Here is a 14,793-nt window from a genome sequence, read left to right as displayed (position 1 = left end):
GTTTGTCTCTCTCTAAAGCTGCTTCATTTAAATTAGTAGGCATACTAAACCTAAATTGTTATCCTGGTATATTTTTCGGTCAATTAATAAATACTTTGGAGATATTTTTGAAATTTTAGCTAGGCAGGTAGGTCGTAATGAAACACTTAAACCTGGGGAAGATTCATTGTGATACCACTGCAACTTTTTCTTCCAGTGTGGGGTCCTTTTTGAACCTTTATGTAGCATTTATGAAAAATTAAAAAAAATTAAAAAAAAATTAAAAAAACTTGTATCTATATTACATTTTCCCCAAAATGTTATGCAATAAATAGTATCTACTAATAGATTTCGGTATAAAATTTTTTAAAAAATACAATTCTTTCAATTTGTAAATCGGAATATATAGTAATGTTGTTTAGCAACAGTACTCCAGTACTACAAAACTACAAAGTTTAAGAAAAATCTAATCCACTATTTCCTTTTTTATGGAACTGCCTATGTACGATATTATTCCGGAAAAAACTTTTAAAAGTTATATTTTGTTTTAAAATGTTTTACAAAAGAAAAGCTGATCGATTACCAAACAAAATATATACGAAGTCTGTTCAAAAAATGTGACATTATTTTTCTCGAAAAGTATTCATCAATATATAAGTATAAGTTCAAATGTATATTTAGACACCTTCAAAGTAACTCCCCTCAGATATAATACACATGTGCAAGTGCTTTTTCCAAACCGGGAGTACTTCAGACAACCTTTTTTTGGTATGACATTGAGCTCTTCCAGAGCGGGGTGGTTGGACGTTTTCAGTTTTGAAAACAGAAAAAGACACAAGGGGAGGGAGGCAAGTCTGGTGAAAATGGTGTCTGACTCATGATGACGGTGTTGTTTTTTGGCTAAAGAACACGAACAAGCAAAGACGTGTCATGCTGTTGGCAATTTTTCATATGTGGAACTCATTTTCAAAGTCATATCGGCCTCAGTAGCCGCCTAAAGGATTTCACCTAACATATGTATTATGCTATTAGTCGAAATAACTGCATTAAAATTGGCGGTAAACACAAATAAACGGCCAAATCCTTTTTCGAAGAAGAAGCTCCAAATATGAATCTTAACTGGATGCTTAACAGTTCGTTGAAGTTGTCTATTATCAGTAGAACACCAGTACCGGGAAATGTAACTATTCGCCCGAAAGGAAGATTCACCCGTGTACCCAATTCTGTTCTTATTTTACCTTAGCCCATGTAAGTCTTTTTTCAATGTGTGGTAATGAGAGCAGTCGAAATGTGTCTTTGGATGCATTAACAACACTTTTTCTTCGAACTGCTTCAGTTTCACCAAACGATAAGTTCGGCTTTGTCGCAAGGAGGTCAATGATCTTCTGATCTTGCTTTGGAGAAGTATTTTTTGGCCTCGTCCGGGGAAGTCGTCGCAGTTTTTAATTTCGGTATACCGTTGTAGTTATTTTTTTATGAAAGTCTTCGACTTCAAATATTTTCCTGCAGATACATGCGCCATTTTGGACTTTTAGGGTGTATACATTGGAGCACTGTTTCAAATCGTTTTTCATGCGCGGCACTCATTTTGTAAAAATTTCCCACAAAACTAACTAATCGCACAACGCGTATTGCCAAAAGGATATACTCTATTCACGACTTTAACCTGGTCCCGCTTCTTTTAGGCAGATTATGCATAGCCAGCGAAATTTGAAGCCGTACTTGTAAAACCCATATTTTTTTTAAAAAACCTTGCTAAATATTCAATTAATAAATAAATGAAAAATATAAAAAATAAAAAAAAAAATGTAAAAAATAAAAATAAATATATAAAAACAAAAAATGAAAGTAGAACAAAATGAAATATAAAAAATAAAAATGAAATAAAATATAAAAAATATTTATTTCTATTTTTTATTTTATAAAGGTTTACATAACAATAAAATTATTATACAAACTGAAAGTAGTGCAGCGCTAGCATCGGAGGCTTTCGGCTGGCAGGTTGATTATAGCTCGATTAGATTCGACGAAGTAGATCAGTATCTTTGAGATAGTTATATAATATAAATATGTTGGCTTCGGTTGGGTTTTTTAATATTTCAAGAGGGTCACTGTTGCGAAAGTAATGATGTTTAGTCGATGCAAGGTTAGGGCATGAAGACAGAAGGTGGTTTATACTCAGGGTGGAGTTGCAAAACGGGCATAGGTTGGGTGGAATGCCTTGAGGTATATGGGCGTGTGTAAGTATTGTGTGGCCTTGTCGAAGGCGTATGTATGGTGTGACCATATTCGTTGGGATTGACTCACTAAAACCTGGTTTTACACGCTTAGGATTAACTAAGGAGTAGGGATGGTTATAGTTATAAAAAATATATATATAATATAAACTAAAAAATATACAATAAAAAAATAAAAAAAATATGGAAAAAACAAAAAAATAAAAAATAAAATAAAAAAACAAAAAAAAGTATTCATTTCATCAATAAAACAATAAAAAAAAAACAGTTAAATACAAAGCAGTGTTGCCTTAATGAACGCGACGATTGAGTCGAACAAATTAATTTCCTTATGTTTATTATTACATGATAAAATATATGTTACATATAATATATTATTTACATACCATTTTCCTACTAATTTACGTTTTATTCTTTTTTTAAGATTAACATTGGAACAAGTGGATGCATTGTGGGAGTGGCTAGCACATGACAGCGAGTGCGCCGACTGTTATTTTTCATGGTTACAGAGTCAGGCTAAAGGCGGCGACCAACATGCTTTGGGTATAGATGCATTGCAACATTTATACTTGAAAAAGTTGCCAGAGTTGCGTCCTGAAGAATTCTCTATGGTGGCACTGGGTCTCTTTCAGCAATTGTGCAGTCTAGCTCGCATGGCTATTGCCCATTACGAGAAACAAACCGACTCAATATCATCGACATCATCGAATATAGTAGGTATGTATCATTTGTGGAAGATCGCTCTGCGCGCGCACAACACAGAGGTCTCCTTGGCTGCCATTCAATATATCAATATGTACTACATGGGGCAACAATTGCGCTTGGAAAAGGAATTTGTATCGCAATGTATGGATAATTTGGTGCAAGCAACCAATGCTTTGGAAAGGTTAGTTTTATCCCAAAAGACGGTGAAATGACGATTTTAAATGTTTTGCATTGCATTGTAGCAACGAAGATGAAAATGCACTTATGTGTGTGCAACGCGGCCTTATGCTGCTGAATACACATTTGGAGACGTTTCGTCGACGCTATGCATTTCATTTGCGTCGTTGGGCCATTGAAGGCAAAGGCGTCTGTTCACATAGTAACCTAAAGAACGAAGCCTCTGGACCGGCTATACGTATCGTCTTGCAACCGGCTGGCCTCTCCGAAAAGTCCGTCCTGCATATGCATGCTTGTGATTTAATTGCTGAACTTAAAGCTGAAATATCTAAGTGGTATGGCGTTTGCTTTTATTATTAAATAATTGCGTAATTTTTCCACTTTTCCGCTGTTTCAAGGTGGGAAAATCTACAAGGCAGCACTAGTAGTGGTGGTGTGTCGGCACCGGTTTTGGGTCTTTTGCTAAGTGACGGTCCGTTGCGCATTATAACGCAGGGTCAAGAATTGACATCGGACTATGATGAGCGTAGTTTGGGTGATGCCGGGTTCAAAGATAATCAGGTTACTTCACGTTTTTCCTTATTTTATTTACTCTTTTTTTTTTTTGTGAGAGTGAATTTGAAAATCAACTTTATTTGTTATAGATTGTGTACGTGTCCTTGGGAGGTCGCGGCGCCAGACGCAAGGAGACGAATCTCGATCACCCATCCATGCAGCCGCCACCGCCGAAAGAATGCCTACCAACAGTATTATTGCTGCAGTCGCGTTACTTCGAAAAGCTTTTTTGCTTAATGCAGACATTGGGCGATATGAAGCCCCAAAACTCAAATTTGCAATTGCATACTAAAGCACAGTTGCTCTCTAGACGCGTATGGGATATATTGGCAATATTGCCTACTAATCCACTGATATTGGATGCCTTCAAAGGGCTTGGTAGTGATCTGAATGCTTTCGAACGTTTCAACAGTGAAGAAGAACAGGCTAACAAGCGCAAGGAGATTAAACAGAAACTCAACGAGTTACTCGATGCTACCAATTTGCAAAAATTTATGTACTCTTTGCATATTGTCGAAAGTCTCACCTTGAACAGCGTGTTGCAACAAAAGGGAGGTGGCGGCGGCAATGGTTCGACGTGTTGTGGGTTTAGAGGCGGTGGCGTTAACGGTAACGTGATACCTATGGATCAATATGTGCGTAGTAGTAAAAATGGTGGCAGTGCTAAGCGGAGCTCGAGCAGGCGGCGTAATAGCAACGAAGGTTCGAATGTAAAAGATGAAAGCAAACGCAACAACAGTGGCAACAGCAGCGGTGGCAGCAGCAGTTGTAGTGGTAGTGGCAGTGTCAGTGGAGGTGGTAGCAGTGCAGGAACGGCATTGGAATCGCTTTCCCACAAGGAAAACTACGATTCAGCTGTGCAAAAAGAATTGGGAAGTACCAGCGCTGAAAGTGAGTTCAGCAATGAAATGGCTAGCGAAGATGCGCCTAATCATGACAAAGAAAATAATCAACCATTAGTGGGTCGACCACATAAACGTTTCAAACGTAGCGATAGCAATGCCAATTTGAACGATGAGAAAGAGAGCAGAGATGTTATTAGCGCTGTGGACACCTGCAGCAGCGCTGCGGGCGGAGGCAGTGGCAATAGTACTAGTGGTGGTGCTACTGTTACACCGGGTGGCAATGCACGCGCAACATTGGACATGAAATGGAGTGAAGTGTTTGTTCGTTGTGGTGGCTTGCGCTTACTCTATGAAATTTTCATTTCGGGGCAACTACAGCAGAGCGCACATCATCGAGAAATGCTCAACGAGTGGAGGCACGATTGCTTGGCCAGCCTGCTGCGTGTGCTGTGGCTTTTAGGCTTCGAGGAAGTTCAAGCCGACGATATGCATGTTGTGGTTTCACGGCCACACGCTTTTATGCTAGAACTAATGAACGTAGATCCATGTCTGCGCCGACTTGCATCCATACTTAATGACGAAGCCTACCACAATTATGCCGCACTAATTCCGACCACACAATTTCAATACCAATATCCATATCAATATCATCATTTGCGCACTGGCTTCTGGGGACGTGCCCAAGTTGTACAATTCACAATGAACATAATGGTGAGCTTCGTTCATGCGTCGGCTGAGGCACGCCGACTACTTTGGACACAACCAGAGTATTGCAATTGGGTACAAAAATTCATTTTGGAGGACCCGGAGCCGGCAGTACGTCGTGAAATATGTGCTGGACTTTATCGTATTTGTTTGGGCAATGCACAAAGTTACCAGGTACTGCTGGCACCTTTGCTGCGAAAGCTTATTTCCTTCCTTCCACTAGCGGAAAAGATGACGTCTTATGTGCAACACACGCAGTATTTGCTGTCGGATGAAGGCAAGGAACCGTATGGGCCAGCGTGTCGCGACTACTTTTGGCTTCTCGCACGTCTTGTGGACACCATGACGCCGGACATGGTGAAGTGCTCACTGGAAAATGAAAGCGAAGGAGATGCTATCGATATTGAGCGACTTTGTCAATCCGTTTCACAAAGCATATTGTCTCGAGATTTTTTCGAAACCAGACACGGTTATCAGGTAATTATGTTAATAATATTAAATATGGCGTGGTGAACCTTGGGGAGTCTTGAATCCTAGGATCTACGATTTTTAACTAAAGTTTGGAGCTAGAAACTTGAAGTTTTATGGTACTATAAATTATAATACTTGATTATGGAGGACTTGGCTTGGTGTTTCCAACTGGCACCATTTACCACGAGAAAGAAACGACTGGCGCGCTTTGTTCAACTCGGCCCAAATCACTTAAGCGGTAATTCCGCCAATCAAAAAGAAGATAATTTCATTAGCTGTTTTATTTAAAACAGCGTCATCGTGCATTTTGTGTTCCAAATGTATGAGTTTTTAAAAGTGGTGACAGTGTTCAAAATTTTTTTATAAAAACTAAGTTTATATAATTTTGGAACAAAGGAATTTTAAAGAAGTGCTCGGTTTTCGAAAGGTTTGAAAGCGAACTTTTGTTCTCTAATTATTATTTTCATTTCGGCATCTGCTCTTGTTAACATGTCAAATGAGACGTAAACATTATTTGGTTCAAATATTTTTTCTAACCTTTGCGAATTATTAATCGATAGGCTAATTAGACCGCCATAGCCGAATGGCTTGATACGTGACTACCATTCGGAAGTGCGTGGGTTCGAATTTCCGTGCATGAAATATTAAAATGGTGGAAAACGTTTTTTCTAATAGCTGTCACCCCTCGGCAGGCAATGGCAAACCTGCGAGTGTATTTTTGCCATGAAAAAGCTCCTCATAAAAAATATCTGCTGTTCGGAGTCGGCTTAAAACTGTAGGTCCCTCAATTTGTGAAGACGCACGCCCCAAATCGGAGAAGGAGCTTGGCCAAACACCCAAAAAGGGTGTAAACGCCAATTACATATATATACATGTATGCATACTAATAAAACTATATTTTGAAATGGTTTATTATTTGTTAGGACGATGGCCTGGTCGGACTCATCAATCTGATGTCGAATTTCGTCAAATACGATCCGACGTTTAAGTTCAGCAGTTCAGCATTGCAGTTCATCGACAAGATTTTTGAATTTCTTTTTGATATGCCATCGCCAATGAATCGACACAAGCCGAAATGTAAATCCGCAACATCACGAGCTGCTGCCTACGATCTTTTGGTGGAGTTATGTAAAAACTGTCCTAAGAATTATGTATTTTTGCATGCGAAACTGTTGGCACAGCACACGCCCGGTGCCAAAGCACCGTATCCATGGGATTATTGGCCACGCGATGAGGGTCGCTCCGAATGTGGCTATGTAGGTTTAACGAATTTAGGTGCCACTTGTTACATGGCCTCCTGCATTCAACACCTCTACATGATGCCACAAGCGCGCGCTGCTGTACTGAATGTACCGCCGACGGGTGCACAAAAGCATGGACCAACTTTGTTAGAGTTACAACGCATGTTCGCCTACCTATTGGAGTCTGAACGCAAGGCATATAATCCGCGCTCTTTTTGCCGTGTTTATCAAATGGATCATCAACCACTAAATACTGGCGAACAAAAGGATATGGCAGAATTTTTCATTGACCTCGTCTCCAAGCTGGAGGAGATGACACCCGAGTTGAAAGATCTTGTTAAGCGTCTGTTTTGCGGCACACTTAGCAACAATGTGGTGTCGCTTGACTGTGGTCACGTTTCGCGTACAGCTGAGGAATTCTACACAGTGCGTTGCCAGGTAGCCGATATGCGTAATCTACAAGAATCGCTTGACGAGGTAACTGTTAAAGATACGCTTGAGGGCGACAACATGTACACGTGCTCACAATGCGGCAAAAAGGTGCGTGCGGAAAAACGTGCCTGCTTCAAGAAATTACCACAAATTTTATGTTTTAATACCATGCGATACACCTTCAATATGGTCACCATGCTGAAGGAGAAAGTCAATACACATTTCTCATTTCCCATGCTCTTGAATATGACTGACTACGTGGAAAAGACGCTAATGCCACATCAATATAAGGGTAAGTAACTCATTTGTCTACCTGCTAGAGGATTTTAATTTTATCTCTATTATTTCGTATTTGGACACAGAGGAACGTGAAAAACGCAGGCAAGAGTTAGAGAAGCAGAATGCGGGCACTGATAATGCAAATAAAGCCATGGAGGAAGATATTGAGGAATGTTTAGAGTAAGTAAATCAAAGAGAAACTGGAAAAATATTTAATTTTGATAAATTTTATTTATGCTATGTTAATAGATATGAACTAGTGGGTGTAACCGTGCACACTGGCACTGCAGATGGCGGCCATTACTATAGTTTCATTAAAGAGCGGAACAAATCAGCTCTGCAACATGATCGCTGGTTTCTGTTCAACGATGCTGAGGTGAAACCTTTTGACCCTTCACAAATCGCAGCTGAGTGCTTTGGTGGTGAAATGACAGTAAGTAAATGAGACAAAGCGAAAAATTATACTAAACCTCAACGAAACTTTTAACTGAAATGCAACGGTAAACACTATTATTTATTTTATTGCGCAAAAGCTTAACCCTTTCGCGGACAATAGGTTTTGGTATGACGTTTCGGTGGGGCATTTGCTATATCTTCAGATATAATGAAGATAATCAGTTCGGGATTGCAGCGAAATGATTGAAATCAATAGTTGAATTAACTTTTGGATATTATATATACATTATATATTTGCAGATATAGCCGTCATGCCCTATTTATAATCCAAATTTGATAACATAGGGCAGACTGGGAAATCCCGCCTTTGTGGCTGGGGTAGTTGCAGGTTTGCCGTATTTGTTGCAATAATTAATGACAGAAAATGTCGTCCTACCCCTATGTTTCTACACAAATTGGACGCCGTTTGCCGGTTTGTCCACGAAATGGTTAAATCCAATACAGTTGAAATCAAAAATTTTAAATTTAGTACACCAAAATTTTTATGTTCTTTAATTTTTTTAAGTAAGGTTTTTTTAGAATTACTTTAGTAAGTCAATGCGCGTATGAAGTTTGAGGTAGTCCTTTTTGAAGTAAGTGTATACATATAAAAGGTGATCCATATAAAAGCTTTTTTTTTGAAGTAAAATTAAACGAAAACAATTTATTTTGGCCAAATTTTGCTTTATTAGAAAAGGCGTGGGATCGTTTGCCTTGCGTTTATGGCGTACGATTTCATTCAGGTGGCTGCTTTCATTACCTTGTTAATAGTTTAAAACTTTATCTTATGATCGACTTATATGCTATTCGCCATTAGGGTCTGGATCGTTTTTGACTTACCTACATAAAATCGATCTATAATGATACCCACAAAAAGTTTAACGGGGCTCTGAGGTGACCAAATGATACCAACAAGGAGGTTGATTGGATAATATGAATTGAACATAATGTGAAAAATATCGATTATTTGATGGGTGAGACTTAAGTCCAATTTCACGTCACTCAGTCGGTAATCATGAAACATAGTAAAAAAATATTCGATTCAACGGAAGGTTTAAATCTTCACATCTCCAATTTCAGCTTTCAATCAGTCCGGAATCATGAAATTTAGTCAAAAAACATACGATTCAACTGAAGGTTTAAATTTTTTTGAATATTTTTATAAAAAAAACACTGGCTGCAAAAACATACTGAGTTATTGATCAATTAAAAAGCTCATTTTGGGAGATTGTTAGGATTCAAAAACAAAAAGTGTATTATGTGGATGTTATGCGACATTTGAGAGAGCAAATTCATCGAAAAGCGCAATATTTGTAGGAAATGCTGTCATGCACCGTCTTAAAATAGCGTGAATTTGTGACCAAAAATACTACTCATACTTGTAATTCCACAACCACCTCACCTTATATGGCTCCGTCTGACTTTTTTCTCTTTCCAAAGTACAAATTATTGCTTTCAGAAACCCGTTTATAGTTGACAAAGGTCATAAAAGAGAATCCTCGGCGAGAACCGAAATCGATTCCGGAAAATGAGTTTGAAATAAAGTATAGTGTTTTGATGACTCCAATCATCACTCGTTGATATACGTGCATTATTTCGGAAGAAGTCTACTTTTTTGAAATTTAGAAAGTGTTTGGTGGGATTTTACACCCAAAAAAAGTCAGGGTATACAACGTTGGGTATTACAATTTTGTCCAGAAGAATTGTTTATCGACCTTTTCCGGTCTAGCTTTTTGTTCCGCGGGGGCTATTTTATTTCACCCCTACTGCCTATTTCTAGAAGGCATCCGCCAAGTGTGGACGCGCCCTCTAGAGTTTGCAAGCTCCCATGGAGGAAGGAGTCTACTTCGAAGGCGATACAATAAGATATTTTTATTTTATCATTACTACTATTTGTAGGGGATATATACAATATAACCCTAACTTAATTAGCACACTGGCTACCAGGGACTTTTATTATTTTTTAATTTTTTTATTTGTCAATTTTCGGTAATATGACATAATGTATTGTACAATAAATAAAATAACAATAGAAATTTTCGTTCTCGAGTGCTCATAAATATGCATTCTCTTAATTTTGCAGAGCAAAACTTACGACTCTGTGACCGAGAAATATATGGATTTTAGTTTCGAGAAAACCAATTCTGCTTATATGTTATTTTACGAACGTCGGCTGCCAGAGCACTTGAAACAGCGGCACTCGGAGTTGCTGGCATCGCCTTCCTCTAGCACTCGCTCACCGGACAATGGCAAAATGAGTGCTACAAATGATGAGGTTGAAATGGCGGTGAAGTCAAGCGCCGACAAAAAGGATATCGAAGGAGCAGATGAAGATAACAAGAGTGATATTGAAAGGCCTAGTAGTGAGCCCAATAGCGAAAAGGATCCGAAAGTTACAGAGACTGTTAGCAAAAAATTGGAGGCGAGTGACTGCAGTGCTGGCGGCAATGAGCCGCAAGCGTCCACTTCGGCGGCAGCTGCTGCATCGGCTGCGAGTAATAAAATGGCAGTTGAAGCTGGCACCAAATGTGTGCGTTTGCAGATACCACATCTAAATAAGGAATTGGAGGATTGGATTTGGCAGGATAACAGACAGTTTTTGCAGGACCGCAATATATTCGAGCACACCTATTTCAAGTAAAAATAAAAAATAGTCTTTTGCTTCCTGGGCAAAACGTAAAATGCTTTATTCTTTTTTTCAGCTTCATGTGGCAAATATGTGGCCATATTCCACAAACTCTGTTGGCGCAAACTGATGTCACTTGCATGGCAGCAAAGTTGTCAGTTTCATTCTTCATTGAAACTTTCATACATGCCAAGGAAAAGGTGAGTGGTGTGGTTTTGTCATTTTCAAATAAATTAAACAAAAACCTTTCTACTTTTTTCCACTTTAGCCAACAATGGTGCCATGGATCGAGTTGTTAACGAAGCAATTCAACGCTAGCCAAGAGGCATGTGAATGGTTCCTCACACATATGTCTATCGAACCGTGGTGGCCAGTTCAAGTGCTAATACAATGCCCAAATCAAATGGTGCGCCAAATGTTTCAGAGGCTTGTTATACATGTCATTCAAAGGCTGAGGCAAGTAACCGCAATACACACTACGCTTGATTTAGCTTTTAAATTCTAATTGGGGGGTTACACTTTGAATTTGTAGATCTTCACATGCTCATTTATACTTGAAAACAGAAACAGATGATGATGGCAAAGAAGTGATGGGCAATGCTTCATGCGTAACACGTTTCATTAGTTCCCTGATATTGCTAATGGAACACGGTGCTAAGGCGCATTTACGACATTTGTCCGAATTTTTTGGCTTACTCTTCGAATTCTCACGAATGGGTGATGAAGAGACGGTATTTTTGTTACGTATCAATGTAATTAAGAGCGTTGCGGACTTTTACTTAGGCAATAAAACACAGGATTGTGTAAGTACTGTATTCATAAGAATAACGGAAACGAAGTCAAATAAAAGTATTTGTGTATAAATGTGAAGTATTTATTCATGATTTTTACCATGCTTACAGATCGATGTTGGTTCCGACAACGATGATAATTCATCGGATGAGGCTTTATCAGTGGACAAAACGCGCCCTGCATCTTTGGACAAAATGATTGCGTTGGTGGCGAATTTGGTGGAACGTTCGCGCGGACAAGATTTCCGATTGCGCCTTTCGACAAAGGATTACAATGCGATAGCTGGTGGCAAGGTAAGAAATTATGCACAATGAATTAAATAAGGAATTATTTTTTATGCTTCAGGCGTTGCAATACACTTGAGTAATTAATTAATAGTATAACCGAAATAAATATGAACAGATGCATGCCAAAATATTTAGAATTATGAAAGTATGGATGCTGTGTATATACATACAAACCACATATTTTTTGTTAGGTATTTACATAAACTTCTCCTCCAACTTTGTAGCAGCATAAATATTCCTCATATTTGTACGGGGAATGCTGCTGGAGTGGCAGTCCTTGGCTGGATATAAATCTGAGTCGTTTTGGTAACGTAGAACCGATTGTCGTAGAAAGCTTCTATCGCAACTTGCGATGTGTCTGTGATATTGTTTCTATAAATACAAATAGAGCGTTCCACATGCACTGCCGAATTTCAGATAGTTTTTAGGGGAAGTATATACAGAAAGGTATTCACGGAAGTTTGTATATGCCTGCCAGGGGCGATCCCTATTAGAAGAAAAAAATGCACACCGAATGTATTGCGGCGGTCGCCTATATTCGATTATATATATATGCACATATAATTGGCGCTTACGTCCTGTTTGGGTGTTTGGACGAGCTCCGCCTCCTATTTGTGGCATGCGTCTTGATGTTGTTCTCCAAATGGAGGGACCTACAGTTTCAACCTGACTCCGAACGACAGATATTTTTTATGAGGAGCTTTTTCATGGCATAAATACACTCGGAGGTTTGCCATTGCCTGTTGAGGGGTGACAGCTATTGGAAAAAACATTTTTTCATTTTTGGTCTTTCATCAAGGTCCGAACCTACGTTCTCTCTCAATTCCAAATGGTAGTCTCGCATCAATCCATTCGGCTACGGCGGTCGCCTGCATTCGATTACTCGTATCAAAATGGAGACATCTCCGCGAAATTTGAGGCAAATTTTATGCTTGGCCGAAATTTGTTCATCATTTAAATGGACGGAATTCGTATCTTTGCCACAACATAAATTTTCAAAATTGGAAAAAAATATATTAAGTTAGTTGAGAATTTCCCAAATAAGAAATGCTCTCAAAGACAGAAATGCAAGTATTTAAAAACAATGGAGAACGGAGTTGGATCCACTAAGTTTAAATTTATGTTTAAATTTTTGTATCTAAGTTTAAATGTGTGTTTCTTGTTGACTTAAAACTGCTTCAAATTACGCTTCTAAACCACATGCTTGGCAGAATTATAGTATTCGATCTCTAGATTATACAAAATTTGGTTAGTCATTGAACTAGAAAAGCTACCGCTTCCATCTCTAAGATTACTGATATTATGAAAAAGGTGAATAATTTTATAGTTCTTGGACTTGGGCTGGTTCGCTTAATGTTCGGTTTCGCCCGTACAGATTTTCCTATACGTTTTACTTTTCAAAGTCATTGCCTAGGTAGAAGTATACAATACACATGATTTATTTTGCTTATAAAAAAGTTATATAACTACGCCTCACTAAAATATTTCAACCCCATTTTTGAGTTTACGATTTGTTCGATTTCAAAAAAACATGCACCAATTTGAATACATAACTTTGTTTAGTGCAAAAATGTTTGACTCCGATATATAGGGGGCGTGGCATCTGGTATATAGACCAAAATGCGAAAACCAATAGTCTCTAAAAATCAATTATGCTAGGGAACTGAAACTTTGCATGAATACATAAATTGTATATACCGTACTTATGGTAAAAAGTGGTAGATATTGGAACACGAGGCGTGACACTTCCCATATAAACTGAAATTTCAAAATTGCTTTTCTCCGGAATCACAGAAAGCTAAGCTAATGAAGTTTGATACATTAAAACACAAATTGGTGGGTATTAGAAAACGGGGCGTAGCACCTCCCATACAAACTGAAACTGTCAAATAGTTTTTCTCTATAACCATTTATGCTACGGTACTGAAATTTAATTAAATTACGCATGTCGTACTTACGGCGTAAATCATTAGGAATTGGAAAAGAGGGCGAGGCACCTCCCATGCGAACTTAAATCTTATGTGTGTACAAATAAAATGTAGAAAATTAAAAGTCAAAATGGAAATTTCAAAATCGCAAATCCATTTTTATGGATCGCTACCAGGCTTAAAAAAATGTACATATTTTATCATTATTGAAATTTGATAAACCCTACTACTTGTTTTTTTTTGCCACGGGCGATACTAGAGGGTTTTTCAAAGACGTGCTTTGATGCTGTTTTATAATAGAAATTTAAATTATTTCAGGTTTCACTATTCTTATTCAAAATACGGCTCTTGATAATTATATGTGAAAAATGACATCATTTAAATGTGTCCGCGTCTACAGGTAAAATCTGCCAAACAGTCGATTCATGAATGCCGAATGCCTAATTGTTGAGAAGGCGAGTTATCGATGTTGCAGGCTGTTCTGCAACACTTTGCGCTACCTCAACAATATTCTCTAGTCCTTTTTCCATCCTCAACCGAACCAGTTTCTTGAAATTTTTTCACCAACCTCTGAATTGTTAACTCATTCGGATGATTATTTCCACGAAAAAACTCATGAATTTTAAGTTCTTAAAGATCGGCTATTTCCAAAGTAAGTTTCAATAATTTTATCGCTTTGTTCCATCGTGTAAAATCGTACATCTGCCTCCTTCACAAATGTCAAAGATGACATAAAAAGGTACTGTCTAGGAATTATTCACTACTGAAAGAGCCTTTAGTGTAAATAAATAGTCCAAACTTGTCAATATGTGGTGCTTTTATAATTTATAAGTATATAAAAAATATGCTTTCTTAAAATTGCTGAATATTTATTTATATTTTTTAAAATACTAAAATGCCAACTGCAGGTCTAAACCAAAATGTAGGTTTGATCTCAATAGAAAAGAATGCACTTACACCACTTACAAAATAAACGTTTCATTTTAATTATATTGATTTTACCCACTTTCATCTTCATTAATAATAATAGTCATATTGTTGCTGTTTAAAAAAAAACTTAATATTTTAAATTCTTTTATAATTTAAAATTCTTTTATAT

General features: G+C 37.9%; 1 protein-coding gene across 1 annotated transcript in view; it reads left to right on the top strand.

The window, feature by feature from the left end:
• Positions 1–14,793, top strand: part of LOC129235687 (ubiquitin carboxyl-terminal hydrolase puf) — a 30,864-nt gene that overhangs the window by 8,861 nt on the left and 7,210 nt on the right. Inside the window, exons 7-18 of the mRNA XM_054869673.1 lie at positions 2,641–3,102; positions 3,164–3,433; positions 3,497–3,659; positions 3,743–5,680; positions 6,598–7,639; positions 7,710–7,806; positions 7,876–8,059; positions 10,145–10,698; positions 10,764–10,887; positions 10,956–11,143; positions 11,220–11,490; positions 11,590–11,772. Of these exons, the coding sequence (XP_054725648.1) occupies positions 2,641–3,102; positions 3,164–3,433; positions 3,497–3,659; positions 3,743–5,680; positions 6,598–7,639; positions 7,710–7,806; positions 7,876–8,059; positions 10,145–10,698; positions 10,764–10,887; positions 10,956–11,143; positions 11,220–11,490; positions 11,590–11,772 (5,476 nt within the window). The remainder of the gene's footprint in view (positions 1–2,640; positions 3,103–3,163; positions 3,434–3,496; positions 3,660–3,742; positions 5,681–6,597; positions 7,640–7,709; positions 7,807–7,875; positions 8,060–10,144; positions 10,699–10,763; positions 10,888–10,955; positions 11,144–11,219; positions 11,491–11,589; positions 11,773–14,793) is intronic.

The sequence above is a fragment of the Anastrepha obliqua genome, chromosome 1 (assembly GCF_027943255.1).
Source record: "Anastrepha obliqua isolate idAnaObli1 chromosome 1, idAnaObli1_1.0, whole genome shotgun sequence".
In the NCBI taxonomy this organism is placed as follows: domain Eukaryota; kingdom Metazoa; phylum Arthropoda; class Insecta; order Diptera; family Tephritidae; genus Anastrepha; species Anastrepha obliqua.
Note: the sequence above shows the minus strand (reverse complement) of the source record. Positions and strands in the feature narration are given on the sequence as shown.